A 24480-nucleotide genomic window follows, 5' to 3' on the forward strand; every position below is an offset into this window, starting at 1 on the left:
TCTATAAATGCATGGATGGCTAACCGAGACGGGCGGAGTAATCCTCTTTGCAGAGCTTTGCCCTCAACGAGCCACCGAATCTATAAAAACTGAATGGCACGACTATCATGGCCAACGACAAGAACGCAAGCAACCATGAAGCCCACTGCAAGCCCAAAGTGTGGTACATTTGGGTGATAAATAAGGGGAAAGCGGCACCGCCTGCGCTTCTCAAGAACACCTTTGTCGCCAAAGCCGATGCGGCGTACTTGGCGTAGGTGTCGATGATGTAGTTGTTCAATGAATAGTAGATCAACACCATTCCAAAGCCAAACGCAATGCCTGAGGATGCGGGACCAACCCAGATGATGTGCTTATACGAGGTGGCACCCAAAATGAATAAAGCGATGCAAGGGAAAGGAGAACCAATCATGGCACCCACAAGCCTGTCTTCAGGAGTTGGGGTTCTTCTTTTGCTCATGGCCAAGTATCTTCTTTCCAAAGCCGGGGTGACCACCACGGCTAAAATAGCACCTATCAAGATAGGAACATACATGAGGCCGATTTTGTCGTCCTTGTATCCATAAAGTTCGCCAAAAATCACCGGGTATGCAAAGAAAAAGGCATAAAGCAAGGCGTAAATAAGCGCAACAAAAGCACAAACAAGAACAAGCACCGGTTCCTGCCAGCAGAACTTGATGGGTCTGTACAAGTTGTTGTTCAACATTTCTGAGAAAGTCATTGGAGTGGCCTCCTGTTCAGTCATGATCCTGTTGTTTCCCGTTTCTTTCCGGAGACGCTGGGCCCTTTTCTTTAAAATCACCGGAGCATAGGTTTCAGGAATAAAGGCCATGGCGATCCACATGACGCCTGCAAATGCCATATTCACCCAAACCATCAAATCGTATCTTCCCGTGTCGACCAGAATGAAGCCGTTGACAATACCACCAAATACTGGGCCCGAGTATGGACAGAATGAGAAAATAGCAATAGCCATACCTCTGGTTCCAAGGTGCATATCTACCAAAGATGCACCGACATTTGTCAAGGCAGAAGATGCAAAAACGCCTAGAAGGAAACGGCATACAAGAACACCGCCAATGTTAGGCGAAAGCGCCACGGGGACATTGAATAATGTGTAGAGCGCAAAACTGATAAAGTACACTGGACGTCTGCCGATTTGTTCAGAAAGCGGAGCCCAAAGCAAGGGACCCACAAGAAACCCGATCACCATCAACGACACCGTCAACACAGCAACCTCGTTAGAAACATGGTATTTTTCACTGATGAGGCCAAGACCTCCAGCTAAAGAAGATGATCCGTAAGCAGCAGAAATGACGGCCCATGAGTAGATGAAGGTATAGAACCACTTGAGCCAGATATTCCAATTGTGGGGTTTTCCGGGTCGTTGATATGGAAGGTGACAAGCTCGATCTCCGGATCTAGCTCCTTGGGTTCCGACTTAGCTGTAGACTGGCTGGCTCTCAGTTTGGTTCTTCCGATGCTTTGAAGCCTATCCACTGGAACCAAACCGGTAGGTGTTTCGAGGGTGTATTCTTCCGGAAAGACGGGATCCTCAACAGGAGGTAAATTGAAGTCTTGCTGGGGAACCTCCTCATTCAAACCAAGCTCCTTAAGTGACTGAGCTGTTTCTGTTCTAGTTCTAGCAAGGTCCAGGCTTCTGGGGGACCGCTCTTCCGAATCTGCGGTAAGTTTTTGTGGAACATAGTCCAGCGAGTTTAATGATTCCAGACTGCTCATTATTGTTATTGTTGTGACAAAATGAAAAGGGGCAACAAGCATGGCTTATATAGTGCTAGGGTTTGCAGCCATTCAGCCGTTCCGGCTGCTCCGAGAACGCACTATGCTGCACGGACGGCATACAGGCACGGCTAACCGACGGTTTGGAACGATTTCGAGCTGTCTTCCGCGCTGTGTGCACGTCCCGACAGCAAAGGTGCTCCGCGGATATGCATTTTCCGCCTATTTGGTACTGGTTCCTCCGAAAGATTATCCGACATCGGTCAGCAGCAAGATCTATAAACCCTGCGTCAACGTCAAGCATTATGAGCTTAATTAATATAATAATCGATAAAAATTGAAGACAGAGGCACAGATATGATAAGGAAATAGGCTGATTCCAGGGTCTAGGCTAAAAATAAGCGCTAGACGGTAGCGAAATAAGCTTTCAGGAGTCATCCGACTGACTATTTTTTAATTGCTACGTAAAGCTTGGAATTGCGGATCAGAGCAAATCCGACGCGTGGTCTGTAATCACCATGGGAATCCTGATACTACAAATAGTCACTGAAATCCTTCATTGAAAGAGGGTCGATCCTGGGTCCACCAGGAATCAAATGCTGATATGCTAATTAGTTTTTGGAGGCGACACTGAGCTCCTGGAGATTCCTGATAACGTCCACATTGTACATCTGCTTGTTGCAGCGTCTTCCCTCAAAGGGATTCTTCAAGGCATCCTGTTTGCAATCGTACAATGCCGCCTTCAAGTTTTCCACACTCTCTTCGCTCAATTGGAAATGGAACGCAATCCTGCCGCCCATGAGCTTGACATCGTGCTTCTCGCCGAATTTGACGAGCGCGGCGTCGTTGATCTTGTTCTTCTTGAGGTCAATGAAGACAAAGTTCGTGTCAACAGGCGATTCAACCACAATGTCATGTTTCTTGCAAAATTCACCCACGTCCTTGGCAAACTCGTGGGCAATCGAGATGTGGTCCCAGTTGTCTTCCAATGCTGTGAGTGCCATGAGGGTCATCATACCAGCCTGCCGTATGCCACCACCAGCCTGTTTTTTGAAGTGATTAGATTTCTCGATGAATTTGCGTTCGCCAACGAGAACAGAGCCAATGGGAGCACCCAAGGACTTGGATAAACAGATCGACACGGAGTCAAAGTACTGACAGTACTCCTTGAGAGAAATACCGCTTGCAACACTGGCATTGACCAAACGGGCTCCGTCAAGGTGCATCCAGATACCCTGGGACCTTGCAAACTCGCTGATCTTGCGGATCTCCTCAATTGGAGTGAGAACACCGTGCAAAGTGTTCTCCATGCTGATAACTTTGGTGGGAGCACCGTGAATGTCGCCGTCGTCCGGAGTGAAGTTCTCCACAATGTCGTCCAACGTCAAGTAGTCGCCATTTTCCGGAGTCACTGGGTGCACCATTGCCTGAGACAAGGTTGCCGTTCCGCCGGCCTCGTGCAAGAAAATATGAGCTCTGTAGTCACAGAGGATGGAATATGGGGGTTGCTGCAAAGCTGCTCGGAGTCCGATTTGGTTCGACATTGTACCGGAGACGCAAAAAAGAGCCGCCTCTTTGCCTGTAAGCTCGGCCATTTTCAGCTCAAGCTCCAATGTGTATGGATCTTCCTTGTAGACCGAATCACCCAACAAGAGGGTACCATGGGAGAGTTTCTCGAGCACAACCTCGTTCATGTGCTGTGTGGGCAACGTAAACGTGTCGCTTCGAAAATCATTATGGATGGGCAACCTTTCACGGTCCTCGAGAATCGTCATTTCTTTTATTTCAAGATCCCAGGGCGCAGCGTCGTTTTTATAAGACCCTTATTCAGCAACGCTGCGATGACCGATTTTTTTTGCAGCAACTGCAGCGCGCTGCATGTTGAAACGCCGAAGCCAGCTGCGCCAAGTGCCTCGTAGAAAAAAGTCTCGGGAAAGGCGGGGCATTTTCCATAGTTAAGCAGGCGGAGTTGCTTTTCCAGAGCCAGCGAGGGGCTGGTGCGGCCATTTCCTTCGCTCCCACTTACTGCGCATGGGACGTTTTTTCGGGGTCTGGCTCCGAGATCCTGCCGCGATTAGCCGGAGTAGTAACAGGTGTCTTGTCGTTGCGTGAGTTCCCCCACGCCACCACGTTCCCCACTTTGTCGTTTACGATGTTGAGTTTTGGGCAAATTTGGGGCTTTGTAGTTTTGGGACACAGACTAGTGGAAAATAGTATTCCAGATAGCTCAGGCGACGTTGACGCATGCTGTGATTTTTGCAGCCAAGCTGTTATGCGAACCGTTGACCCACCTGGCATCTGGTGATGCATTCAGGGGCACAACATGAGACACCCCAATCTCTCAAAGGAACTGTGTTTCGAATTTATCAAGAAGAAGATTCTTTGAGAGAATCCACGGGAATTCTCTTTTTGTAGCCAAAAATAGTCGTTTCGACAGAAGCGAGACGCAGCCAAATTGCATAACCAGCCTCAATAATCTCTCCTTGCCTAGACCCTAGCTTCACTCACAACAGCTGAATATCATCCGCTTCGTCTCTGTCCTTGCGCCGAGACTGGAACGGCTGGAAATCAGGAGAGATCGTGCCATTGTGCACGTCGTTTCTCCAAATGTGGTTTCCTCCAGAAAGAGCCCTGTTGTGGCTTCCAAGGCCAGGGTTGTGTCTGTCCAGCCATATGTTCAGTTGCAAGGAGCTTTGAGGAAGCAGCGGGTTGTTGGAAAGCAAAAGCGTATCCAAAAGCGTGTCTCCAGTTTGCGAAACCACAGATTGAGAGGGAGACAACTCGACGTTCATGGGACCAGGGGAAAGCGACATCTGGTTGGGGAAGCGCTGGTTCATGAAATTTGACGAGTTGTTTGAGGTATTGGTGTTCCACAACGAAGGAAGAGGTTGCTGGTTGAATGCCGGGGGATCCGGAGTAGGTGACCTCATTCCATACATCTGGTCTTCGTATGGAAGGCCAGACAAGAATGGCTGAAGGTTGGGCTGCAACGAGTCTTGCAAATTACCAGGCAAATGGGAACGGTCTTGAATACCAGGCAGCAAATTGTTAGGAAGGGGAAACAGGAAGTTCAGAAGTGAGTCCTGGTTCTGGGTATGGTTTCCAAGTAAAGAGGCCTGGATCAGGGTTCCCGAAGGGGTAGGCTCCAAAGGCACACTGTGATTCAAGTTTGCGCCCACCTGTGACTGAGGAAGACTGCTTTGAGAAAAACTCTGCTGATGGCCATAACCCAATGGTTGAGTCTGGATGTTCAGATTGAGAGACTGAGTTTGAGCAAGGGAAGAGGAAGAGGCCATCAAGGGCATGTTCAAGCTCTGGCCCTGTGCCATAGGGTAGTCTCTGCTGACGTTGATATCAGGTATATCTCTTCTGTCAGAGAAATCCCTGTTCATTGGCTCGGATCCCAAGCTACTCAGATTGTTATCCTCTTCATTGACACGGTTGAAGAATGGAGGCATTTTCTCTGAATCTGGTAACGGTGGAGAAGCTGGTGTCGATGCTGGCGATTCAGGAGCAGGCGAATTCTCATCCACAAAGGTGTACACCTTTGGAGGTCTCAGTTTAGGCAAGGCATTGCTGAAGCCTCCAAACTCCACGCTTGCTTGGTACTCTGTGATTTTCTGAGGCACGTAACCTGGAGTCGCTGCAGCTCGTGTCATCTCAGCATTGTTATGGAAATGAACAAACTTACGAATGACATTGCGATAAGTATTCTTCCAGGACAGCTCCAAGGCTGTGAGGGCTTCGAACTCGCGGTTGATATCCGCATCCCAATCAGGTTGAAGCGACGTGATTTTCTTGAGCAACTCTGCACCGCCTTTAGTCAAGAGTGAGTCTCTAGTGAAAACCTCAAACACTGCAGTGAGGCTGACTTGAGAGCCATTAGGGGAAGTTTCACCCGTTGGCTGGGGGTTGAAAACGGTGAACTGATCCACAAGCGGCCTAAGTACGTTAACCTGGTGAGCCAATTCTTTTCTGTCGCTGTTGAGCAGCTTGGACTGGTTCTCCAACTCTGCAAGGCCATCTTTGAGTCCAGCAATATCCTTGTGGAGCTGGTCAACGGACGACTTGACACGAGCTTTTTCCAGGTCTGCCAGGTTTAAAACATGCTGTTTCTTCTCCTCGAGCTTGGCTACACGAGACCGTAGCTCGGCCAAACTGGCCTTGTGGATCAGCTTATGCGACTTGTGGTTTCTGAGCTGCTTCGAAAGCTTGAGCTTCTCAAAGGTCAACGAGTCTTTCTTCTTCTCCAAAGTTTTCACATCCAGATCCTTGCGGCCCCGCTGTTCATGTTCTTCGCTAAGCATGTACTTGTACTCTTCAAAAGCTGCAAGAAGCTGCTGCACTTCTCTCTGCTGAGAAGAGGAAATCTCGGCAACTTCAGCACGTGTTTTGTATAGCTCAATCTGGTTGTGGCGAATCTGTTCCAAAAGGCCCTTTTCAGCGTCGCTCAACGCTGCTTCTCTAGACATCTTGTATTCATCCGAGTGCTTCTCGTCCCGGGTCATCCAGGGAGTGACCGACCAGGCGTCGCCTTCAAAATCACATCCGTCATCCATTGTGGTCACGTAAATGGCGCCGCTCTGGGATCTGAAGTTGGTAGCGGCGTTGACAGCCAAAACCTCAATCAGGTACATTTTCGAAGCTTCAAGGCCCTGGAGGCAAATCAGCTTTCCGGCTAGCGAAGCTGCTTCACGACCATTCACAAGAACAACAAAATACACGTTTTCCTGCCATTCCTCGGTATCCCAGTGAAGCACCACTTGGTTCTTCTGGAGCTGATCTATGGTTATCTTGGGCGCATGGGGAATATCGATGGATAGTTTTTTGAAAAGGGCTTCCAGAGGTGTCTGGAGAATCTGGTAGAGCCGACAGAAAAGCCAGCAGAGTGCAGGCCCAGCGGTCAAAAGCACCTCAAGCATAGTTGGTGGTATTCGATGATCGCGAAATTTAGTAGTACGAATGGCCGACGGGTAAGGCACAAAAGAGGTGGGTAAGCATTTATGGGATTTTGGAGACAGGGGTTGTAATAGAATTTGTGGAAACTTTTTGAGAAAATGAGTAATCAATCTCTCTTGTGATTGGTTTTGCTGATTAAAATTCTGTAGATTTTGGAATCACTTGTGATCGCCTTATATCCATGGCTGCGAAATGGTGCTTAGCGGGAAAATACGGGAAGGAGGAGAATGGTGACAGGAGGCGACGGATATATAGCATTTTCTTCTTTGATGCAGAAATGAGAGAGATGATTCTGCAATTGAAAGGTGGCACCTGAAGCATCGCTTGAATGAGACGTACTTATCAATATCGCAAGCTTAATTGGATGATTTTATGAGGGAATGATTCGAGCCACATTCTGCTGAAACGGGGTTCGTAAGTGATTTCTGAACGTTGTGACACAGAATTAACCAATTCTTTCTGCTCCCTTTGCTCTAATGGCCCCCATGTATCCTTCATGTTAGATGCTGTAACAAGTGCTTATATCCTGTCATCGAGAGGAAGCCATCTCATGTCGACAAGGTCCAATAATCAGCAAACGAGTCTCCATGAGTAGTCATTGTCATCGCAAATTATTCACCGATATTCAGTCACGGCAAGTCTAGTTCCTGATCAAACTAGCGAGAGTGAAAAGAATCACTTGAATACCCCGAGATGCTCTTGAAAGCATTTAGAAAACCGACTACTTTGCTCATCACGAAGTGTGTAATCTTCTAATCGCATCCATCTCTTAACATCAACACATTCAATTGTGCACTTCTTGGTTATTTCCAGCCTAATCGTCGTCCTCTTTATACAATTCTGCCCTGATGCCATCTATTCTGCGGGAAACTGCAACTGCCATAGCTGCCAGTCCAATGAAGACAAGCACGGATATTACACTCAACCCCAGGAACCAAGGGGTAGTTTCCGAATCAATGCCTCTAATGAACTGAAGCCATACTGTGCTAACCACTGGAGGACCGACAACAACCCCCCAATCGGGCCACACTTTAGTGTGAATCACCTCATTGTCGAATCTGATGGTATGTGGAAAATACCAGTAAAGGAACCAAAACGTCAAAAGTGATGAAGCGCTTGAGATGTCTGAGCCTTGTTCTGCCGACATCATTCTGACTAAGGCTCTCCACACTCAGAAATAAAGCCAAGAGGACAAGCCAAGCACATGCAATGATAACTTTCCAAGCCTCTAGTCCGCTTGACAAGAAGACAAATATACACGAAGTAACTATCAAACAGACATAGTAGTAACTGAGACTGAAGGCGAAGATTTCCAATACTTGTGATTCGTGATAGGTTGAAAGCTTCAATGCAATAGAGCGAATAGCCTGAAGAAGGCAGCTGATGAGAATGATACTCCGGAAGCTGAACGCCTTACCACCTAGGAGCGACATTGCCCACGGACCTATTTGCAAAAGCCCCATACTTGAAGAAGTTCGAGAGGTCTCTGGCTTTCACAAGGCGAGAGTTCCTGGCACGACTCGAATTGAACAATGATTATTGTGGTACAATATCATGAGTATTGATATGGTCCCAATGGATCTTCGAGACCCATTTGGCTTGTCTTTTTCAATGCGTACCATATTGAAATTGGAATGAAGAGTTTCAGCTAATTAGATACCGCACTTTTCAATTGAAGGATTATGCTGAAACTCATAATCTTTAGATGAACAATTGAAGTGTATGATAGCTTCCAAGCCTGTAGAATCTTTGTATTTGTTATATCAGAGATTCTCGAAAGACTAAAGTTTGATTTCGGCTGTTTCGTATAAATCACTCGATTGAGGTGAATTTCTAACATAAGAAAGGAATGGCAAGTAGTCTTCTTGAGATTTACATTACTAGTGTGTAAGGCGGTCAAGCAAATACGAGGTACCTCTTTCAAAGCTGCAGTAAATAATGGGTCTAAAGAGCCGCACATTGAACAGTATAGTCGAAACTGAAAATAGAATCATGGTTGCTTTAAATATTAATTTTCTATTCATTTGGCTGAAGGAAACAAAAGTGTTTCCACCGACTTATTTCAAGATGGTCTTATCACTGATTGAGTATTTCTCCAAGTATATGTACAACAGCCCGGTTCAGACAAGGCGCATTGACCATAAACAAATTATCCTGCCAGGATAGCAGGCTTCCTATGTTTTTAGTTCCTTCCCTGCTATTTTGTCGTTACCCTTGCTTCTAATTTACCGAAACTACATCATGTCATGTCCATACTCTTAAACCTATCCATCCTGTAAACACTTTTTAATTACCCTCTAGTGGCTGCAATGGAAGACCCAGCCAAAACGACATTGAGGGCACCCAAGATGAAAAATGGCGCAAACGTCCACAGATCACTCCAGGAACCACCAACTTTTGTGATCAACAAAATACCCACTCCTCCACAAACACTGGCGCATCCACTGATACTACCAATGACCTTGTGCTCGGTAGACTCTGGCGTCAGACCGATAGAGCTGATTAAGCTCATAGAAGCAATGATGGTGCCGATTTGGGAAAGACCGATGAAACTCACAAGAATGAAGCACAAGGCGTTTCTAGGGTCGTAGCCATCGGCTCCCACGCTGGCAATACAAAGTCCAAAAGCACCAACCATACCGCTGACAGCAGCAATAAGCAACGTCATCAGACAGCCCAAACGCTTCGAATCGACCAAAACACCCCAGATTGGAGAGGAAACAAGCGCTACCGTTTGAGCCACACCGGTGAGAATAGCCAGGAAAACGTAACCATCGTAGCAGTCATCCTTCAGAGGGGAGTTGGTGGCATCCAGCACAGACCCGCTGCACTTTCCGTGTTCCGAGTAGTACTTGAACACCATGAGCGGAATGAAGACGGAATTGGCCACGGTGGTGGATCTCGAGACAAACGAACTGACATAGGCCAATTGCACTCTTCTGTTGTTCTTTGACGCCTGGAGACCTTCCTTGAGAAGCTCAAGGTACGACAGGTCCCTAGACAGCTCTGCATCGATATCGCCGTTTTCCCTTCTGCTCTTGGCACTGTCGTAGGCGAATGTGAATACGAGAACCGCTGCTGCAAGTGCAAACACCGATAAGATCACATAAGAAAGTTTGACGCTTCCTGCTCTGGAGAGATCAGGATTATGGTCGCTGAGCTTCACGGGCAACGTTAAAAACACCGAAACCGAGAAAACGGCTCCAAGTCCGGTCGATACTCCGATCAATGCGGAGAGTTTTCCGTGCTTCTTTTTCTGCTGAGGCACAAAAACAGGCTCTTCGGTCAAGAGCCCCAGCTCGGCTTCATCGTGGTCCTTCTTCTTTTGGTACATCTTCCAAAACGCCAAATCGGTCCATGCAAAGTCCGAGTTGTTCGCTTCATGAAGCATCACAGTAACCGTACTCATACAAGCCGTGACAGCCACGGCAAAGATAGCACGCCAAAACCAAAGCTCGGGAAACACATGTTTGGACAATTTGCCGTAACCAAAGAGGGAAATGGCCAAAAGCCCAAATCCGCCCAATTCGAGGATCCTAGGTCCCGAGGGAAAGAACCCCTTGGCCAGCCTGGCCCAAAAATTGAGTTTATCATTCAAAGTACCCAAAAACACCGCCACAAAGATCGACGTGAGCTCGTCTAGAACACCCAAAGTGCCCACAACGGAACCAATCTTCTTCAGGTCCACGCCGATCACATCTGATAAGTAGAATGGCTGCGAAGCCAGAAGAAACACCACAAGCGAAATACAGGCAAAGCCGGCGAAATTGTACGCTAGGAGGTTTCGAACCTTGAAGCCTGGATTGAGAACCATTATTGGGAAAGATTAGAAAAAGGAATTGTAGTATCGAGTTGGAAAGCCGAGAAAGGACTTGGCCTGGATGAGGGTCCATGCACAACTTGTGCAGTATACCACCGGCCGGTGATAACGGTCCAACTGGCACAATGTAAAAAAACCGCTCCTTGAAGTAGAAAAATCCTGTTCTGTAAGTCGTAAATTGTGGGTCATACCTGAAAAAATAATGGTTCTATATATGCTCCAGGAGGGCGCTGGAACTCTAGCGCAGGCCATATGCCTACGACGTCTGCTCTCTCCAGAGCCACTTCCGCCAAAGCTCTCCGGCTTCATAGATAATACTGTCCATGTAGTCGTAGCGGAATCCGGTGTCTGGCGGAGCTGCACCTTTCTCCTTGTCCTTTTGCTCCTGGTACTGTTTGTACTTGTCGCTGGCCTTGAACGACTTTGCCGGAAGCCTCGACAAGTACGTTCTGATCTCGTGCTGGTCAAGCTCCACCAACGTGTTGCCTTTGGCCTGTAAAAGCGCAAGGCACACAAAAAGAAGCTCAATGTGCATGTCGATCTTGGAAAAGGGAATCACTGGCCCGTCATCGGAGCAACTCAGGTTCAGTGAGCATTCCAGAGAGGGCAGAAGCGACGGCAGCGTGGATCCCAGTGACGAGGATGACGTACTGTTGTGGTTACGCTGTGGAGGCAAGTCGTTGTTGGACATGCTCTCAAGGCCGCTGCTGTCGTTACTTCCTGGAGGCTCAATGTGCAACTCGCTCATGAGGTCCTTGAAGGAATCACGCTTTGTCAACGTCGGCAGAGCTGGTTGGTCTTCTTCATAGTCGACAGTCCAGAACACGTCAGGGCCTAATTTGTCAAGCAACTGGTCTGAGATGTTGAGCTTGTCGCTGTAGTAATGCTTGTTGTTTTCGGACTTTTTACTTTGGAGTCTCCAACCGACAAGAAGATCCCACACACGGCCACGATCCACACGGGACCACACCTTGGCACCGCAGAACTTGAGCCACCAAATGAGCCACTCGTCGTCGTGAGCACCAAATTTATTGAGAATTTGCTCTTCCAGGAAGTACTCGGAAAGCTCCGGTAAAAGAATTTGGAACACGTAGATGAAAAACGAGACTCTCTCTTCAATGGTTCCTCCGTTGATCGGGAGCGTCAGCTTGTCGATCTTGACCAACGTTGAAGGATCTCTCTTGTTCGCCAGCTCAGGCGAGTGCAAGAGAATGAGCACGAGTCTCTCATACACCTCATGGAAGCTCATATTGCTGATGTTTTCGTCCTGGACCAAATCCTTGAGGTACGAGTCGAGGCCCGGCAGCGAATGAATGTACTCTTGGTAATCATCGAACACACATCCAATATGTGTGTTGTTGGCAGAAAGAACGTCTCTACCTAAAAGCACCCACGAGGTGTGTGGAATAGGCGGGAACCATTCCGCTAGACCCAAGGCAAACCACGAAAGCGACAGGTCATACTTGATGATCCTGCCCCATTTGACAATAAACTTGTGCACGGACTTCTCCAATGTATCAAACAAACGCAGCTCCGTCTCCAGAAGCGGTTCGTCCGAAGGGCTTGCCACGCGATGCATGTATCTCCGAAGATCCTTTCGGATCTTGCGCTTGAGCTCTAGCTCGTCCAGTTCCAGCGACTCCAGGTTCTCGTCGCTGTCTGGCTGTCTGTCCGGCTGTAAAAACGGATTGAGCACGTAAGGGTGGTGCTTGAGCAACATGGGCCATACCTTGAAACGGAGAAATGGCGGGATTCCCTTCTGGCGGGCGATAAGCGCCAATCCGTGGTAGTTCTTCTTCTCAAGGTACGTTTTGCACTTGGCGAACAAGTCTGGGTCGTAGTGGAACGACGGTTTGGGTTTCTTTGGCAGCAGCGTACCGTTCGGCGGGCCGCTTAGCGGCGGTTCCGGTTCCGAACGATCGATTTCTTCTAAGTGGTCTGAGCAAGGGACCATTCTAGTACATGGCGGAGCCAAATGCGAATCGAATCAATGAAAGGGGAAAAAGCCTATCGGCTGGGGGTGGTATTCAAGCTCGAAAAGCAGAATTAGATTCTCTGCTGGAGTCTTGTTGTGGAGGAAGCCGGTCTCTGGTGAAATTGGCTATCCCTGAGGAACCTGGGGCACACGAAAAAGAACAAGTGCTTTTCGAAGGCTTGAGGAGGGGCTTTTTTAAAAAAACGGGCTCTCCACTGAGATGGGTGGAGAGGCACGGGTTTAGTTTTTGGTTCGTTGCCGGCGTGGAGACGCTGCTGAAGCTGTGTTCACAGGTATACCAGCAAAAGAGGTGGATCGATAGATATCAAATGCGCAGAGCGATAGGGCCAAAAAAAACGGCAGACACTTGCACGAAAAAACGAGCAGGGAAGGTGGGCCTGAATTTGCGCTTGTGTGCAGGACGCTCGGGTGGGCTGTCTTCTGAGTGCTTGACTGTTGCGGTAATTGTCCGCACGAGAAAAGAGTGGCGGCGGAGAAAAGGCGATTTTCGAAGGAGGTGGCTATGGCGTGGTAGATTGGAGTGGGCCGACGGCGTCACGTGACTGGATTTTCCGAAAATTCCTCCAGAACCGTGTTTCGTGGTTCGTTGTTACATCCATTGTCGGCCGCGGTCGAGCCGGTCCACGACAATGTCGTCGCTGCCTCAGCGGCCCTCGAGTGGAACGTAGCCGTCGGAGGCTTTTCTACATGGTATTTCTATAGTCTTGTAGGGAACGCTGAGGGGATTCGAATGAAGTGGGTTTGGTGCTTCTACGGCGTCTGGTTGTCGAGATAGCGGGTGACCATGCGACGACATTTTTGCACCCAGCTACGAGAAACTGGAGTCAACGGAACGGGTTGTGGAGTTACCGGAACAAGAGTCTTTCAGATGAAACCTAGTGTTTCAGCTTCAAATCGATAAATGAAAGGTGTTTTGTGGCTGGCTCGGATATAGGGGTCGGGAGGTTCCGGTGACTCCGGTAGTTCATTTCCGAAAGCCAAGAGTGAACCGCTTCCGAAATAACCCAAATGGCATGGAGCTTGCCGAAGGTATCAAAGTGTGTATGTTAGAGAAATTCGCCTGAACGAAGACGAAGGTAAAGTCTTCTTTGCTGCCTGCTGCGTTGACGAGCGAGTCTGAAGCCACAGTAAGGCAGCAAGCGATGTGAGTCTCCTGAAACGGAGCCGGTCCAGGGTGTGGTTTGCCAATTTAAAAAAGTATGCTTTAAAAGTATGCATTTGGTCGTCTGTTCTGTAAGTAAACCTTTTTGGCTCATAGCTTTCTATGGCTCATCTTATCTGTTATCACTATCAGACCACTTTACTACTACTACATTACAGTGGGCAGATCAGCCACAGGAGTCTGTCGATCTCTCCATACTTCAAGCCATTTAAATACCCCAGAGCTTCTCTAAAGGTGGGCCCATTTCATCCCTCAAAAAGCTACACCCCATTTTTTCTTGATACCCCAGATTACTCACACCATCAATCCTACCCTCAATACTACCAATACCACGGAAACCCAATATCCCGTGAACTTTCCGAACCGTTGCAATTTGCCAAAAACGTCCCTTACTTATCGGCCCATTTCGCCTGGCTTCTGATCTTCTCGTGAAAAGATCCTCCCCACCTTGTTTTGGCATCCTCTAGCATGTGAGACAATGGACTCCTCAGCGAAAACCGGGGTACACCCAAGGCAAGGCAGCCGTGATTGGTCGATTTTTTTAAAAATCTCTGAATTTCTCTGTCTCTGTGATGTGGAATCGAAGTCTTTTCAAATTCCCTGAAAAACACCATTTTCTTCTGGCTGGCTCATACTCCATCTACATCTCTACTACATCCACCACGGTGCATTCTTGTATCACCAATACTCCAAACAACAACCTGTCCTATAAAATCCAACGTACCCAACCCACAAAATTCAAAATTCAGCCCACAATTAAAAAATCCCCTCCCAAGTTCTCCAGACCATTGTCATACTGAAAATCCGGGGTCCCGAGTATTGCGCATCGCGGCCTACCCGATAGCCGAAATGCCGAGAAGCAAGAATTTAGATCCATCTCTACTCCATGCTCTTCCTAGGCTCCTCCACGGAGCTGAAATTACGAAACGGTATGTTCAAAGATGCCTTTGGTGATGTTCTCTGGGAATTGTACTAACATCAGCGCTATCGCTGCAGCCCTTGGGTCCCTATAATAGTGAGCTTCTAGAGCTCTCCATCCTCACGTTTGAGCCACGCAAATTGGCCACTATATGCTCTGTTTTGGAGAAGAAGCTCCTCAAGGTGTTGGTGCCGCTGCAGGGCCAGACCAAGCAGCTCGTTGCCCTCAAGTGTCTCACGGTGCTTCTCTACTTGTGCCAATGGGGGTCTGGCAGCTTTATGAACTGGCTTCGGAGCCGGTACACGGCAATTGTGGTGCCTTTGGGCGCCATGGGATACTCCAAAACGTATGCTCTGGCTGTGTACGCCAAGGTGGATGCTGTGGTGAGGTTCTGTGAAGACGATGAGGCATTGAGGGTTTCACGGGACTCTTTGGACCAGTTGCGGTTGGAGATGAGAGGCCAGGCGATTCCCACGCTACACTGAGGGGTGGTTGTTGGAGATTGAGTGTGGGTGTGGATTAATTGCTGATACGGTTGGTGTGGTTGGTGTGATGATTGCTGTACTGGAAGGTGATGCTATACTGCCAGAGGTGATGGGCGGTGCAATATTGGACCACTGATATCGTTGCTTAAAAGTGGGTCAGAAGCCGTTTCATCTCTTATCTCAATTGGGGCGGATCAATTGAATCAATCGAGCAAGATCACACCGGAAAAGGCAGCAACGGAGATTGTTTCTGATTTGCTGCCCTACGAAGGCCAACAGGATCTAGCTGGCCAATGACTCCTTGGAGTAGAATATGAACATTCTACAATTTGCTGAATTGCCATTGACGATCACACTCTAGTGAACATCATGGCCTACCAGATTCGGCAACTTTAGCAGCAACTCCAGACAACCTACCTAGAGGCCCCAGCTACTTCTCAAGATGAAAAGTCTGTCGTCCAGAATTCTCATCGAAAAAGGGTTCTCTTCAAAATGACTTATTCGCCCCCAGCGAGAAGTAACGAAACGGGAGCCACACCCTTCGTTGGTCTCGTTTCCAAAGCCAGCGTTCCCAGATCCTCCTCCTACTTTAAGCGGTCTCGCCTGCCCGCCTGTTCCGATCTTTTAATATAACGCGTGCACTAGCACTTCCATTTGTGGGCGGATGTGCGATGGATAACCGCTCCACAGGCGCCCAAAGTCGGACCACCCAGTTTGACTATTCAAGAGTCCGCTGAAAGCAGTGCGTACTTATGGAGAGGAAGCTAATTGCTATTCAGCTCTGGTGTCATGCTTATCTGCAACTGCAATTGCCTCTCTACAATTGCTTCAGTTCAAGAACCATGGCTTCTCCTGGAGGCTGTACAGCTGTGAAGCGGCCTTGCTAGGGTCGCTCTGTGAGTTAAGCGACCCCGTCGATAAATCTAGACAATTACGAATTCAGGGTATGGGCCGAATTGAAAGGTTCCAAATTCACTTCTAATGATTAATGACTAACGAGTTTTACGTACAAGATAATTTAATATGTTACAAGCATTCCGTAGAATCAACACCTAGCTTTCTTGAACTGGAGAAGTGGATCAGAGGAAAATGGAACAGGTTTTGGGTGGGACTGCTCCCCTTGCTCTCTGTACATTGAACAGTAGTGAATGAACGGGAAAGCATTGATCAAAGTCGAAGCTCTTGTTTAGCGTTATCAAGTTTCCAATGAAGTGAGCAAAAAAGACTGCCTTCGTGAAATTCAAAAAGTTCAAAAAGGTTGGCTTGACCCATACTCTTATTCACCTTGATCTGGCTAGCCTCACGATTGGCTGCAAAATGTGCCAGTGTGGCTGAAGCAAGAGTCTTACGTATTTTCCAAAAAAAACATGACTATGATGAACTTTCAACGGTCCACTTCATCGATGACTCACTTACACCCAATGGCTTGATCCATGATGACTCTTCGCCTATTTCTTCGAAATTCCATGGTAAACAAGCACGGCTACGATTGATCCGCCTAAACTCGCCATAAAAAAAGAAAAGAGAATGAAAAAAAAAGTCTTCAACGAAAACATGCACGAGACAGGAAACCTTAAACATCTTCAAAAACTCGTTTCAAATAGTAAACGGCAGATCCCTCCACGATACCTCGTGTCTCAGCTGATTTCTAGAAGCGTGAAATTGCGCCGATTTACTGAGTCATGCATTCCAAACATCGGAAGAAAAAAAAAAATTGTCAATGTCATTGCATGTAAAAATCCCGAAAAAACCTCTCATAGCCATTTTTTCAAACATCACACATTTCGTTTAGGCCCGGCGCCAGCCGCTTGTAAGTCACCAAATTGCTTTTTTCGGCGACTGTGAATTGCTTTTTCTGTCAGCCTAAAGAAATCCATCCTTGCATGCCGGAAAACACTCGCCGCACACTGCGGTTACCCCCAGAAACCACGTGACTCGCACCCTATCTACACCCCCTATCTGGCAGTATATATAGTGGCAAAGTCGCCACAAACACCTCACTTATTTTCAACAGCAACAAACACACAACATGCAAATTTTCGTTAAGACCTTGACAGGCAAGACCATCACCCTCGAGGTTGAGTCCTCCGACACCATCGACAATGTCAAATCTAAGATCCAGGACAAGGAGGGTATTCCTCCAGACCAGCAAAGATTGATTTTCGCTGGTAAGCAACTTGAGGATGGCAGAACCCTTTCCGACTACAACATCCAGAAGGAATCCACTCTTCACTTGGTCCTCAGATTGAGAGGTGGTATGCAAATTTTCGTCAAGACCTTGACCGGTAAGACTATCACTTTGGAAGTCGAGTCTTCCGACACCATCGACAACGTCAAGTCTAAGATTCAGGATAAGGAGGGTATTCCACCAGACCAGCAGAGATTGATCTTTGCCGGTAAGCAGTTGGAAGACGGTAGAACCTTGTCCGACTACAACATCCAAAAAGAGTCCACTCTTCACTTGGTCCTCAGATTGAGAGGTGGTATGCAAATTTTCGTCAAGACCTTGACCGGTAAGACTATCACTTTGGAAGTCGAGTCTTCCGACACCATCGACAACGTTAAGTCCAAGATCCAGGACAAGGAGGGTATCCCACCAGACCAGCAAAGATTGATTTTCGCTGGTAAGCAGCTCGAGGACGGTAGAACTCTCTCGGACTACAACATCCAGAAGGAGTCGACTCTCCACTTGGTTCTTAGATTGAGAGGTGGTATGCAAATCTTTGTTAAGACCTTGACCGGTAAGACCATCACTTTGGAAGTTGAATCTTCTGACACTATCGACAACGTCAAGTCCAAGATTCAGGACAAAGAAGGTATTCCCCCAGACCAGCAGAGATTGATTTTCGCTGGTAAGCAATTGGAAGATGGTAGAACTTTGTCTGACTACAACATTCAGAAGGAATCTACCCTTCACTTGGTTCTTAGATTGAGAGGTGGTATGCAGATCTTCGTCAAGACATTGACTGGTAAGACAATTACCCTTGAGGTTGAGTCCTCCGATACTATTGACAATGTCAAGTCCAAGATTCAGGACAAGGAGGGCATCCCACCTGACCAGCAGAGATTGATCTTCGCTGGTAAGCAATTGGAAGATGGCAGGACCCTCTCTGACTACAACATCCAGAAGGAATCTACTCTTCACTTGGTGTTGAGATTGAGAGGTGGTCAGTGATCGGATGCATGACTAATCATATAAATAGCTTGAATCTATCATTAGACTATATTACTTGTAGATTTACTGCTTGAATCTATCATTAGACTATATTCCTTGTAGATTTACTGGTATGTTTGGATAGCGCTTTTCAACTCGTTTTCCGTAATGGTCGAAACTCGATCATTCAACATGGCCTTTAACTTGTCGACAACAAATGCTGCCTCGTTAGAAGCTCCATTTTGATCAAAGACTTTGAAAAACGTAGTGGCGTTTCTTGCCAACATAATGACATTCTTTTCGAGCAGTCCTTTGTCACTAAATTCAAAAAGGGTCTTGAATGCTTTGGCGATCATGTTCAATTCTGCGGAACTGAGAGAAGTCTTTTCAGTCAACAATCCTTCCAAAAGCGTTTTGAAATTCTCGTTGTACCCAGTGCATGTTCTCCAAGATTGCTCGTGATCAGAGTTCTTGAACTTCGCTGATGACTCCAAGGCAAATTGGAGTAGATCTTTGTGGAGCTGTTTTGGTGAGATGGATGCAAATACATTCTTCAAAAGATTCAAATTGAACTCTTCCACAATAATGGCCTCTTGCGCTTTGTTAGTCTTTTTATCTGCAAGCAGCTCGGCCATTTCAATTTCGTCTTGATAATCCTCCGTAAGCACATCACCCATTACATCGATGTATGTTTCCACAATCTCGATATCTTCAGGGAACTCGTGAATGAACTTCCCAACGCTGAGAATTGCCTTGACCTGATAAGCTTTGTTTCTTCTCTTGCCCTCGACTTGCACGGTTTTAGAAATCTCTTCGAGAAGTGACTCTTGTTTTCTGACATAGCTTGACTTCAAAATGGCGAAGTCGACCAAGGCATCGAAAACCAAATCTTTTCCTGACCACGACTTACCCTTGCATGATTCCAACAATAAGTCGAAAAGCTTCTTCAATTGCTTGTCAGAGTCAATTTCGACTGTCTTGCAAACATCAGCTATGGAGCGAGCAACCACTTGACGAATATAATAATTGTTCAGCTTACCATAGCTTTCACTGATCCTGAGAATCTCATCGAAGTAGAGTTTCGTGGCGCTTCTGCCACCAGAACTCTCGATCCATTCACGTTCGAAGATTTGTTGCACGGCCTCTGATTCGTCATGCTTTCCAATGTATACCAACGGAAGAAAAGCCGAGGCGACAGCCTCAAATCTGTCCAGTCCACTGTACCTACTGACGCTCTCAGAGGCAATGGCTGCTAATGAGCGTGGTGCCTCATCCTCTGCTTCAAGATAGGTTTTTGCAATCAACTCGCTGTATTTCAAAACAGCATCGAGACTGGCGATTTTTGAAGCGTAACCGGCTGCTGCAGCATAAGACGAAGCGACAGTGGAGTTTCTATCATTGAGTTGGGAGATACAAATCTCGAGAAGCTTATCGCCAAATGGCTTGGCAATAATGTAGTTCTTCGTGATAAGGTTGACGATAACTCTGCTGCCGCAAACCTTGGATGGAAGTCCAACCGACTTTTTGACTGACTTACGGATTGAGTTTATGATTTGAGGCATGAGTTCCTCGTCAGTGATGGCGAGGATTTTTCCGATTGCATCCATCATAGGCGAATGACTGAGACTCTGAAGTCTCTTTGCATCAACATCACTAGTTCTCAAATTGTACTTCTCAGCGTTCAACATCAAATAGTTCACAACTTCTGGCTCGAGGGTGGACATCAACTCAATGAATGTCTCCAAGAGTTTTGGAACATGAGGTTTGACCGCTTTGCCTCCAACCTTGCATAGTTTCAAAACTGTCTCGAGAGCAAACTCTCTCACATCTTCAGCGTCACTTTGAAGACCTTTCGTGCCCAAGAAGAATGGAATCAAATAATTCAACACCTCCGTTGCCTTGGCAACAGTTACGTTACCAGTGCTTACATCCGCAAGTCTGGTAAGAGTTCTGGCCAACATACGGCAAAGCTGTGTACCCTCCTTTCGTACACTTTCTTTAATGTCATCCATGGCACGGAAACTCATACTCCAAATCTCTTCAAGTCTAGATTCGTATTGCTCGAGGGGCTGGGTCTGTAACAAGTTGCCAAGTGCTGCTGCACTGGCTTGACGTACACGCCACTCCTTATTGCCCATAGTTCTGAGAATCTCATTGAGTATCACCTCGAAGTTATCAGCGATCGTCTTTGGGCCATCCTTGATAAGCGCAGTCCAAATGTCATTCATTGACTTTGAAACCGCCACGTTGGGATCGAATCTGTATCTGTAGAGTTTGGGAATCAATCTGTTGCTGAGATTCTTGTTGCTGAGAAGCATCTCATCCAAACTGGACTTTGCCATGATAGAGCCAAGACCGAAGGCCATTCCTCTTCTGGAGGACCATAAGGCATTGGACTTTGCCAAAGACATGAATTTATAAACCAATCCTGGGTCACCGACATCTTGAGCCAAATTGAGAACATCCTTGTAAGTAGAGACAGATCCATCATGGGTTTTCAACACGTCTGGGTCAAATAATTGCGTTTCCAAATCCACCGTACCAGCGGTGAGACTCTTAGTCGTGTCGGAGTCGGTGAAAGATTTGAACAAGCCCTTCACCAAAGTTTCCTTAAGATCTGCATCACCAAGCTCGTAAATGATACTCAAACCTCGAGAAGCCAGCTCTTGTACTAATTCGTCTCTATCAGCAAGGAAGCGCATAAATGCAACATGAATTCGGGAGGCATTCTCCTTGATTTCGACCTCGTCACCAAGGTATTGCACAAGTGAAAGAAGCCAGATGCATCCGGCTCTTCTCAATGCTGGCTTGGTGTTGGCACATGCTTGAAGGACATGCTTGAGAATAACTGGCAAGCGTCCCGTCGAAAGTGGAATATGAGAAATGCTGGCACCTTGTACGTCCAATTCTTGCTGGAGAATTTTGGATTTCCACCCACCAGCAAGGATTGAAAAGGCTTCTCCACTAGCCAAAGTGTAATCGAGTTGTTTCGAAGTATGCGTGTTATAGATTATAGTTTCAATAGCATTGAGGTCAGCTTCATCCTTTGATTCGTATGTCGAGGGATTTGCGAGCTGAAGCTTCAGCAATGTGAGCACCGATAATTCATGACAGGTTTTAGCCTTCACTTCAATTGGCTCTTGCAAGGTTTTCAAGTCCTCCTTTATGGTGTCATAGAAAACAAGCTCGGGTCCGAGGACACCAAATATACTAAGCTGACTCAAAGCTTCAAGAACGGTATCATAGTAACGAGACTCTTTGATAGATTCACGAAGAATCGTGACAAAAGCACGAACGCCTTCAGAACTCAAAACACTATGGCGACCGGCGAGCACAATTCTTGAAATGATATACGCTGGAGCCAAAATGCGTCCCGTGAGCTTACTTGCGTTATTGCTATGCTCGGGGTCTGTGAGCTTATTCAAAATTATCTCCAAGTCCTTGTCAATAACGTCCTTATTTGTCACAATCACACCTAGCGTTTTGCAAAGTTCTCGGAGTGACTTATCGGCCAAAACCTTATCTTCAATTAGTGAAAGGAGCTTTGGTATAAAGGACTTTAATTCAGCAATCACTTCAGGTGAAGAAAGAGATACAAGTAAAGCCAACACTGTGCTGAAGCCAGTATCACCAACATGATATGCACCACCAAAGTGCAGATTGTACAATGCATCAAAAACGATACCGTAGAAATCAAAAATGCTGTGTTTGTTGTTTGGGTCCGAGATGCCTCCAGCCATTAGAGACTTCACTTTTTCGTCGATCTCTAAGGCCTTATCAACTCTGGCATCCCAGTCTTCGTCAACAACAATCACAGTAGTCTTGTCTTCAATTACTTCCATCACCAAAGACCTTAGTATGAATCTCACTGCTGTACCCAAGGCCTGGAAGAGAACTGAGTCCTCCTCGGCCTGAGAGATTCCTGTCTTGAGCACATCTACCAATTCCCTAAATTCGGGAATCTGACACCTGTATTTGCACTGAGGAAGTCAATGGATGATGATTGAAAGTTGAATTTGTTGGACTCCTGTAAAAGGTTGAAGTAATATGGATGTAAGCCCTTGTTTGCTTCTTCGATTGTCTCTGGGTTGTTGGATTTGGCAGTGCCGAGGAAACAAAGGTATCGAGCCTCGGGGTCTTGGAATGGGAAGGCCGAGTTGGAAAACTTCATGGCCAAGTAGCGACACGAGCCGAGGTTGTTGGAAGAGTTTGAGAATTCCAAATACTTCCTCAAAAGCGGCTTCAACTCTCTCTTGCAATCAGTAGATAGCTTAAGGAGATGTGGCTCAATGCCAGACAAGACTTCTTGGACAACGGGCCTGAGCTCTATGCTCTCGCCCTCCAACGAGTCAAACAAAAATCTAATATAAGTCAAGTCGGTGTTCCACAACGACGGCGAATGACGCAAGATATCGCCAATGGCCTCGTACTGAAGCAGACGCAGACCAACGGCTGCTCTATAATTGGAGATTTGAGAGGTGTCCATTTCTGGCCAACCTTCGCTCATAATGCCTTCTTTGAGTCTTGTGAGAATGGAACTGTTGAACTCGTCCTGAGACAGCGTTGATCCAGAGGGCGATGCATCACTTGCGGACTTGGTGACTTTACGAATGAATGCCACTCCTGTCTGCCGAAGGCGGGAGTATTCGGAGTTGAGTGCTGCTTCAGAAAGCTCTCTGGTACACTCGTGGGTCATGGCAATCTCCGACTTGCAGAGCAAAGACAAAATCTTTTCCTGAAGAGTTGGGGCCACTGGTGGGGTTACGGGATCGGTTTTACCAAGGAAGAGCACCACCAAGTCGTCCACCAAGTACTTATCTTCCAAGTCGATTGGTAGTTTCTTGAACCATATTTCGGCACGGTCGTTGATCGAAGACAGCGAATCGGCAGATGCAATTAGAAGAGGCAAGACGAGTAGACTCTCGTCAAAACCAGCGCTCAAAAACTCTAAAAGGCGCAGTTTGGCCAGTTGGATCTCGCCAAGTGACTTATACGACACACCAGCGTCTTTTGTAAACGAGGCCAGGTCCTGAACGCTCATTCCTGGGGTTTGTATGGGAGCATTGGCATTTGGAAGTAACAAGAAGAATTTGGCTGCTGTTCGTGCAAAAGCTCTTTCATCTTCTGGTCTCGTATCAAATCCCAATTCTGCTCTGCGTTTCTCAAACTCTTCCGAGTCTCGTGCTGGTGCCTTGTAATTTTCCAAGCACTTCATGAGTGCCGCAAATATACGGCTACCAACGGCAGGCGGGTAAGTGTGGTATCCTACCAAAAGCTTCGTTGCCAATTGGTGCTTTTCCTCCAGTGACAACCGCTCAATGCCCTTCAGGAGGAAAAGTAAGCTGTAGAGCCTGACTTGGCTGGGATCAGAGCCCTGGGGGATTTTCGGTTCCTGGATCTGCTGCAATAACGCCTCGACAGGCAATTTCAATTCTCGAGCCGCTGTGATTCTCGGAAACACATTCTGGATGATCTTGAACACAGCCTGGCGAACCGATCCATGGTTACTGGCAAGTTTGAGTAGTAACGGTGGGATGTACAGATTGGCTGCTTTTTCCAACGCCTCGTCGGTTTCGGCAAGCGCAAGCCTGAGATCGACTTTGTTGACCAAATCTAGCTCCTGTTCTGCCATGGAAAGGAGTAATGAATGGGTCTTTTGTGGATTTCGACGGCGACTTCTCTGGTTGATTTGTATAGAGATCACGTGTAGGTGGCGGCAGTTTCGCAGCCAGTGGTACCGATTTGGCTGGTGAAGGTTTGGTGAATTGTTTAGGGGAGGTTTTTTTTTATTGAATTTCATTTTTTGATTTTGAAAATTCATTGGTTTTAGGCGATAAAGATTTTTGAAGTAGACTTTCTTTTTCTCTTTTCATTGTGCTAGATATGGTTAAGTCTGATTTGTGATTCTGGTGTGAAAGTGCGTTACATCTTCTAAGTAACATGTTCTATGAGAAATGCAAATCAGATGAATTTAGAAAAAAAAAAAGAATAAATTTGAAGACATATCGAAATACGGATTTGATTTTGGCTTCTATGATTTCTTCGTAGTGGACAGGGAGGGACTTTTTGAAATTAAATGCATTGACTTTTGGATTAACTTGATAATACAGGAACTAGAACTGAACTTCTGTTCTGACTTGGAATTCCCCATTCATAGGCACGAAGGTGGTATTTCCTCTAACAATTGAATGGCATTTCGAACCTTCCCTAAATCACCTATAATGGTAAAGGCAGGTGGAGATGGT

General features: G+C 46.9%; 8 protein-coding genes across 8 annotated transcripts; 2 read left to right on the forward strand and 6 right to left on the reverse strand. All coding sequences in view use genetic code 12, as the record gives it.

Moving 5' to 3' along the window:
* Nucleotides 1-19: 19 nt before the first annotated feature.
* Nucleotides 20-1740, reverse strand: TPO3 (spermine transporter; the record flags this gene model as incomplete). The annotated part of the gene is made up of 2 exons (XM_025483567.1): nucleotides 20-1348; nucleotides 1405-1740. The coding sequence occupies 2 exons, from the start codon at nucleotides 1738-1740 to the stop codon at nucleotides 20-22; spliced, it is 1665 nt and encodes a 554-aa protein (XP_025335802.1).
* A 611-nt stretch (nucleotides 1741-2351) lies between these two features.
* Nucleotides 2352-3515, reverse strand: GLY1 (Gly1p; the record flags this gene model as incomplete). The annotated part of the gene is made up of 1 exon (XM_025483568.1): nucleotides 2352-3515. The coding sequence occupies one exon, from the start codon at nucleotides 3513-3515 to the stop codon at nucleotides 2352-2354; it is 1164 nt and encodes a 387-aa protein (XP_025335803.1).
* A 729-nt stretch (nucleotides 3516-4244) lies between these two features.
* Nucleotides 4245-6662, reverse strand: CXQ87_005140 (uncharacterized protein; the record flags this gene model as incomplete). Its single annotated transcript, XM_025483569.1, has 1 exon — nucleotides 4245-6662. The coding sequence occupies one exon, from the start codon at nucleotides 6660-6662 to the stop codon at nucleotides 4245-4247; it is 2418 nt and encodes an 805-aa protein (XP_025335804.1).
* Nucleotides 6663-8989: 2327 nt separating this feature from the next.
* CXQ87_005141 (uncharacterized protein) lies at nucleotides 8990-10513 on the reverse strand (the record flags this gene model as incomplete). The annotated part of the gene is made up of 1 exon (XM_025483570.1): nucleotides 8990-10513. The coding sequence occupies one exon, from the start codon at nucleotides 10511-10513 to the stop codon at nucleotides 8990-8992; it is 1524 nt and encodes a 507-aa protein (XP_025335805.1).
* A 262-nt stretch (nucleotides 10514-10775) lies between these two features.
* Nucleotides 10776-12473, reverse strand: CXQ87_005142 (uncharacterized protein; the record flags this gene model as incomplete). The annotated part of the gene is made up of 1 exon (XM_025483571.1): nucleotides 10776-12473. The coding sequence occupies one exon, from the start codon at nucleotides 12471-12473 to the stop codon at nucleotides 10776-10778; it is 1698 nt and encodes a 565-aa protein (XP_025335806.1).
* Nucleotides 12474-14563: 2090 nt separating this feature from the next.
* CXQ87_005143 (uncharacterized protein) lies at nucleotides 14564-15081 on the forward strand (the record flags this gene model as incomplete). The annotated part of the gene is made up of 2 exons (XM_025483572.1): nucleotides 14564-14646; nucleotides 14694-15081. 2 exons carry the CDS (start codon nucleotides 14564-14566, stop codon nucleotides 15079-15081), a joined length of 471 nt encoding a protein of 156 aa, XP_025335807.1.
* A 2029-nt stretch (nucleotides 15082-17110) lies between these two features.
* Nucleotides 17111-18256, forward strand: UBI4 (ubiquitin; the record flags this gene model as incomplete). The annotated part of the gene is made up of 1 exon (XM_025483573.1): nucleotides 17111-18256. One exon carries the CDS (start codon nucleotides 17111-17113, stop codon nucleotides 18254-18256), a length of 1146 nt encoding a protein of 381 aa, XP_025335808.1.
* Nucleotides 18257-18360: 104 nt separating this feature from the next.
* Nucleotides 18361-23867, reverse strand: ECM29 (Ecm29p; the record flags this gene model as incomplete). The annotated part of the gene is made up of 2 exons (XM_025483574.1): nucleotides 18361-22172; nucleotides 22205-23867. The coding sequence occupies 2 exons, from the start codon at nucleotides 23865-23867 to the stop codon at nucleotides 18361-18363; spliced, it is 5475 nt and encodes a 1824-aa protein (XP_025335809.1).
* Between the last annotated feature and the right edge of the window lie 613 nt (nucleotides 23868-24480).

Source organism: Candidozyma duobushaemuli, assembly GCF_002926085.2.
Source record: "Candidozyma duobushaemuli strain B09383 chromosome Unknown G_B09383, whole genome shotgun sequence".
Lineage (NCBI taxonomy): Eukaryota > Fungi > Ascomycota > Pichiomycetes > Serinales > Metschnikowiaceae > Candidozyma > Candidozyma duobushaemuli.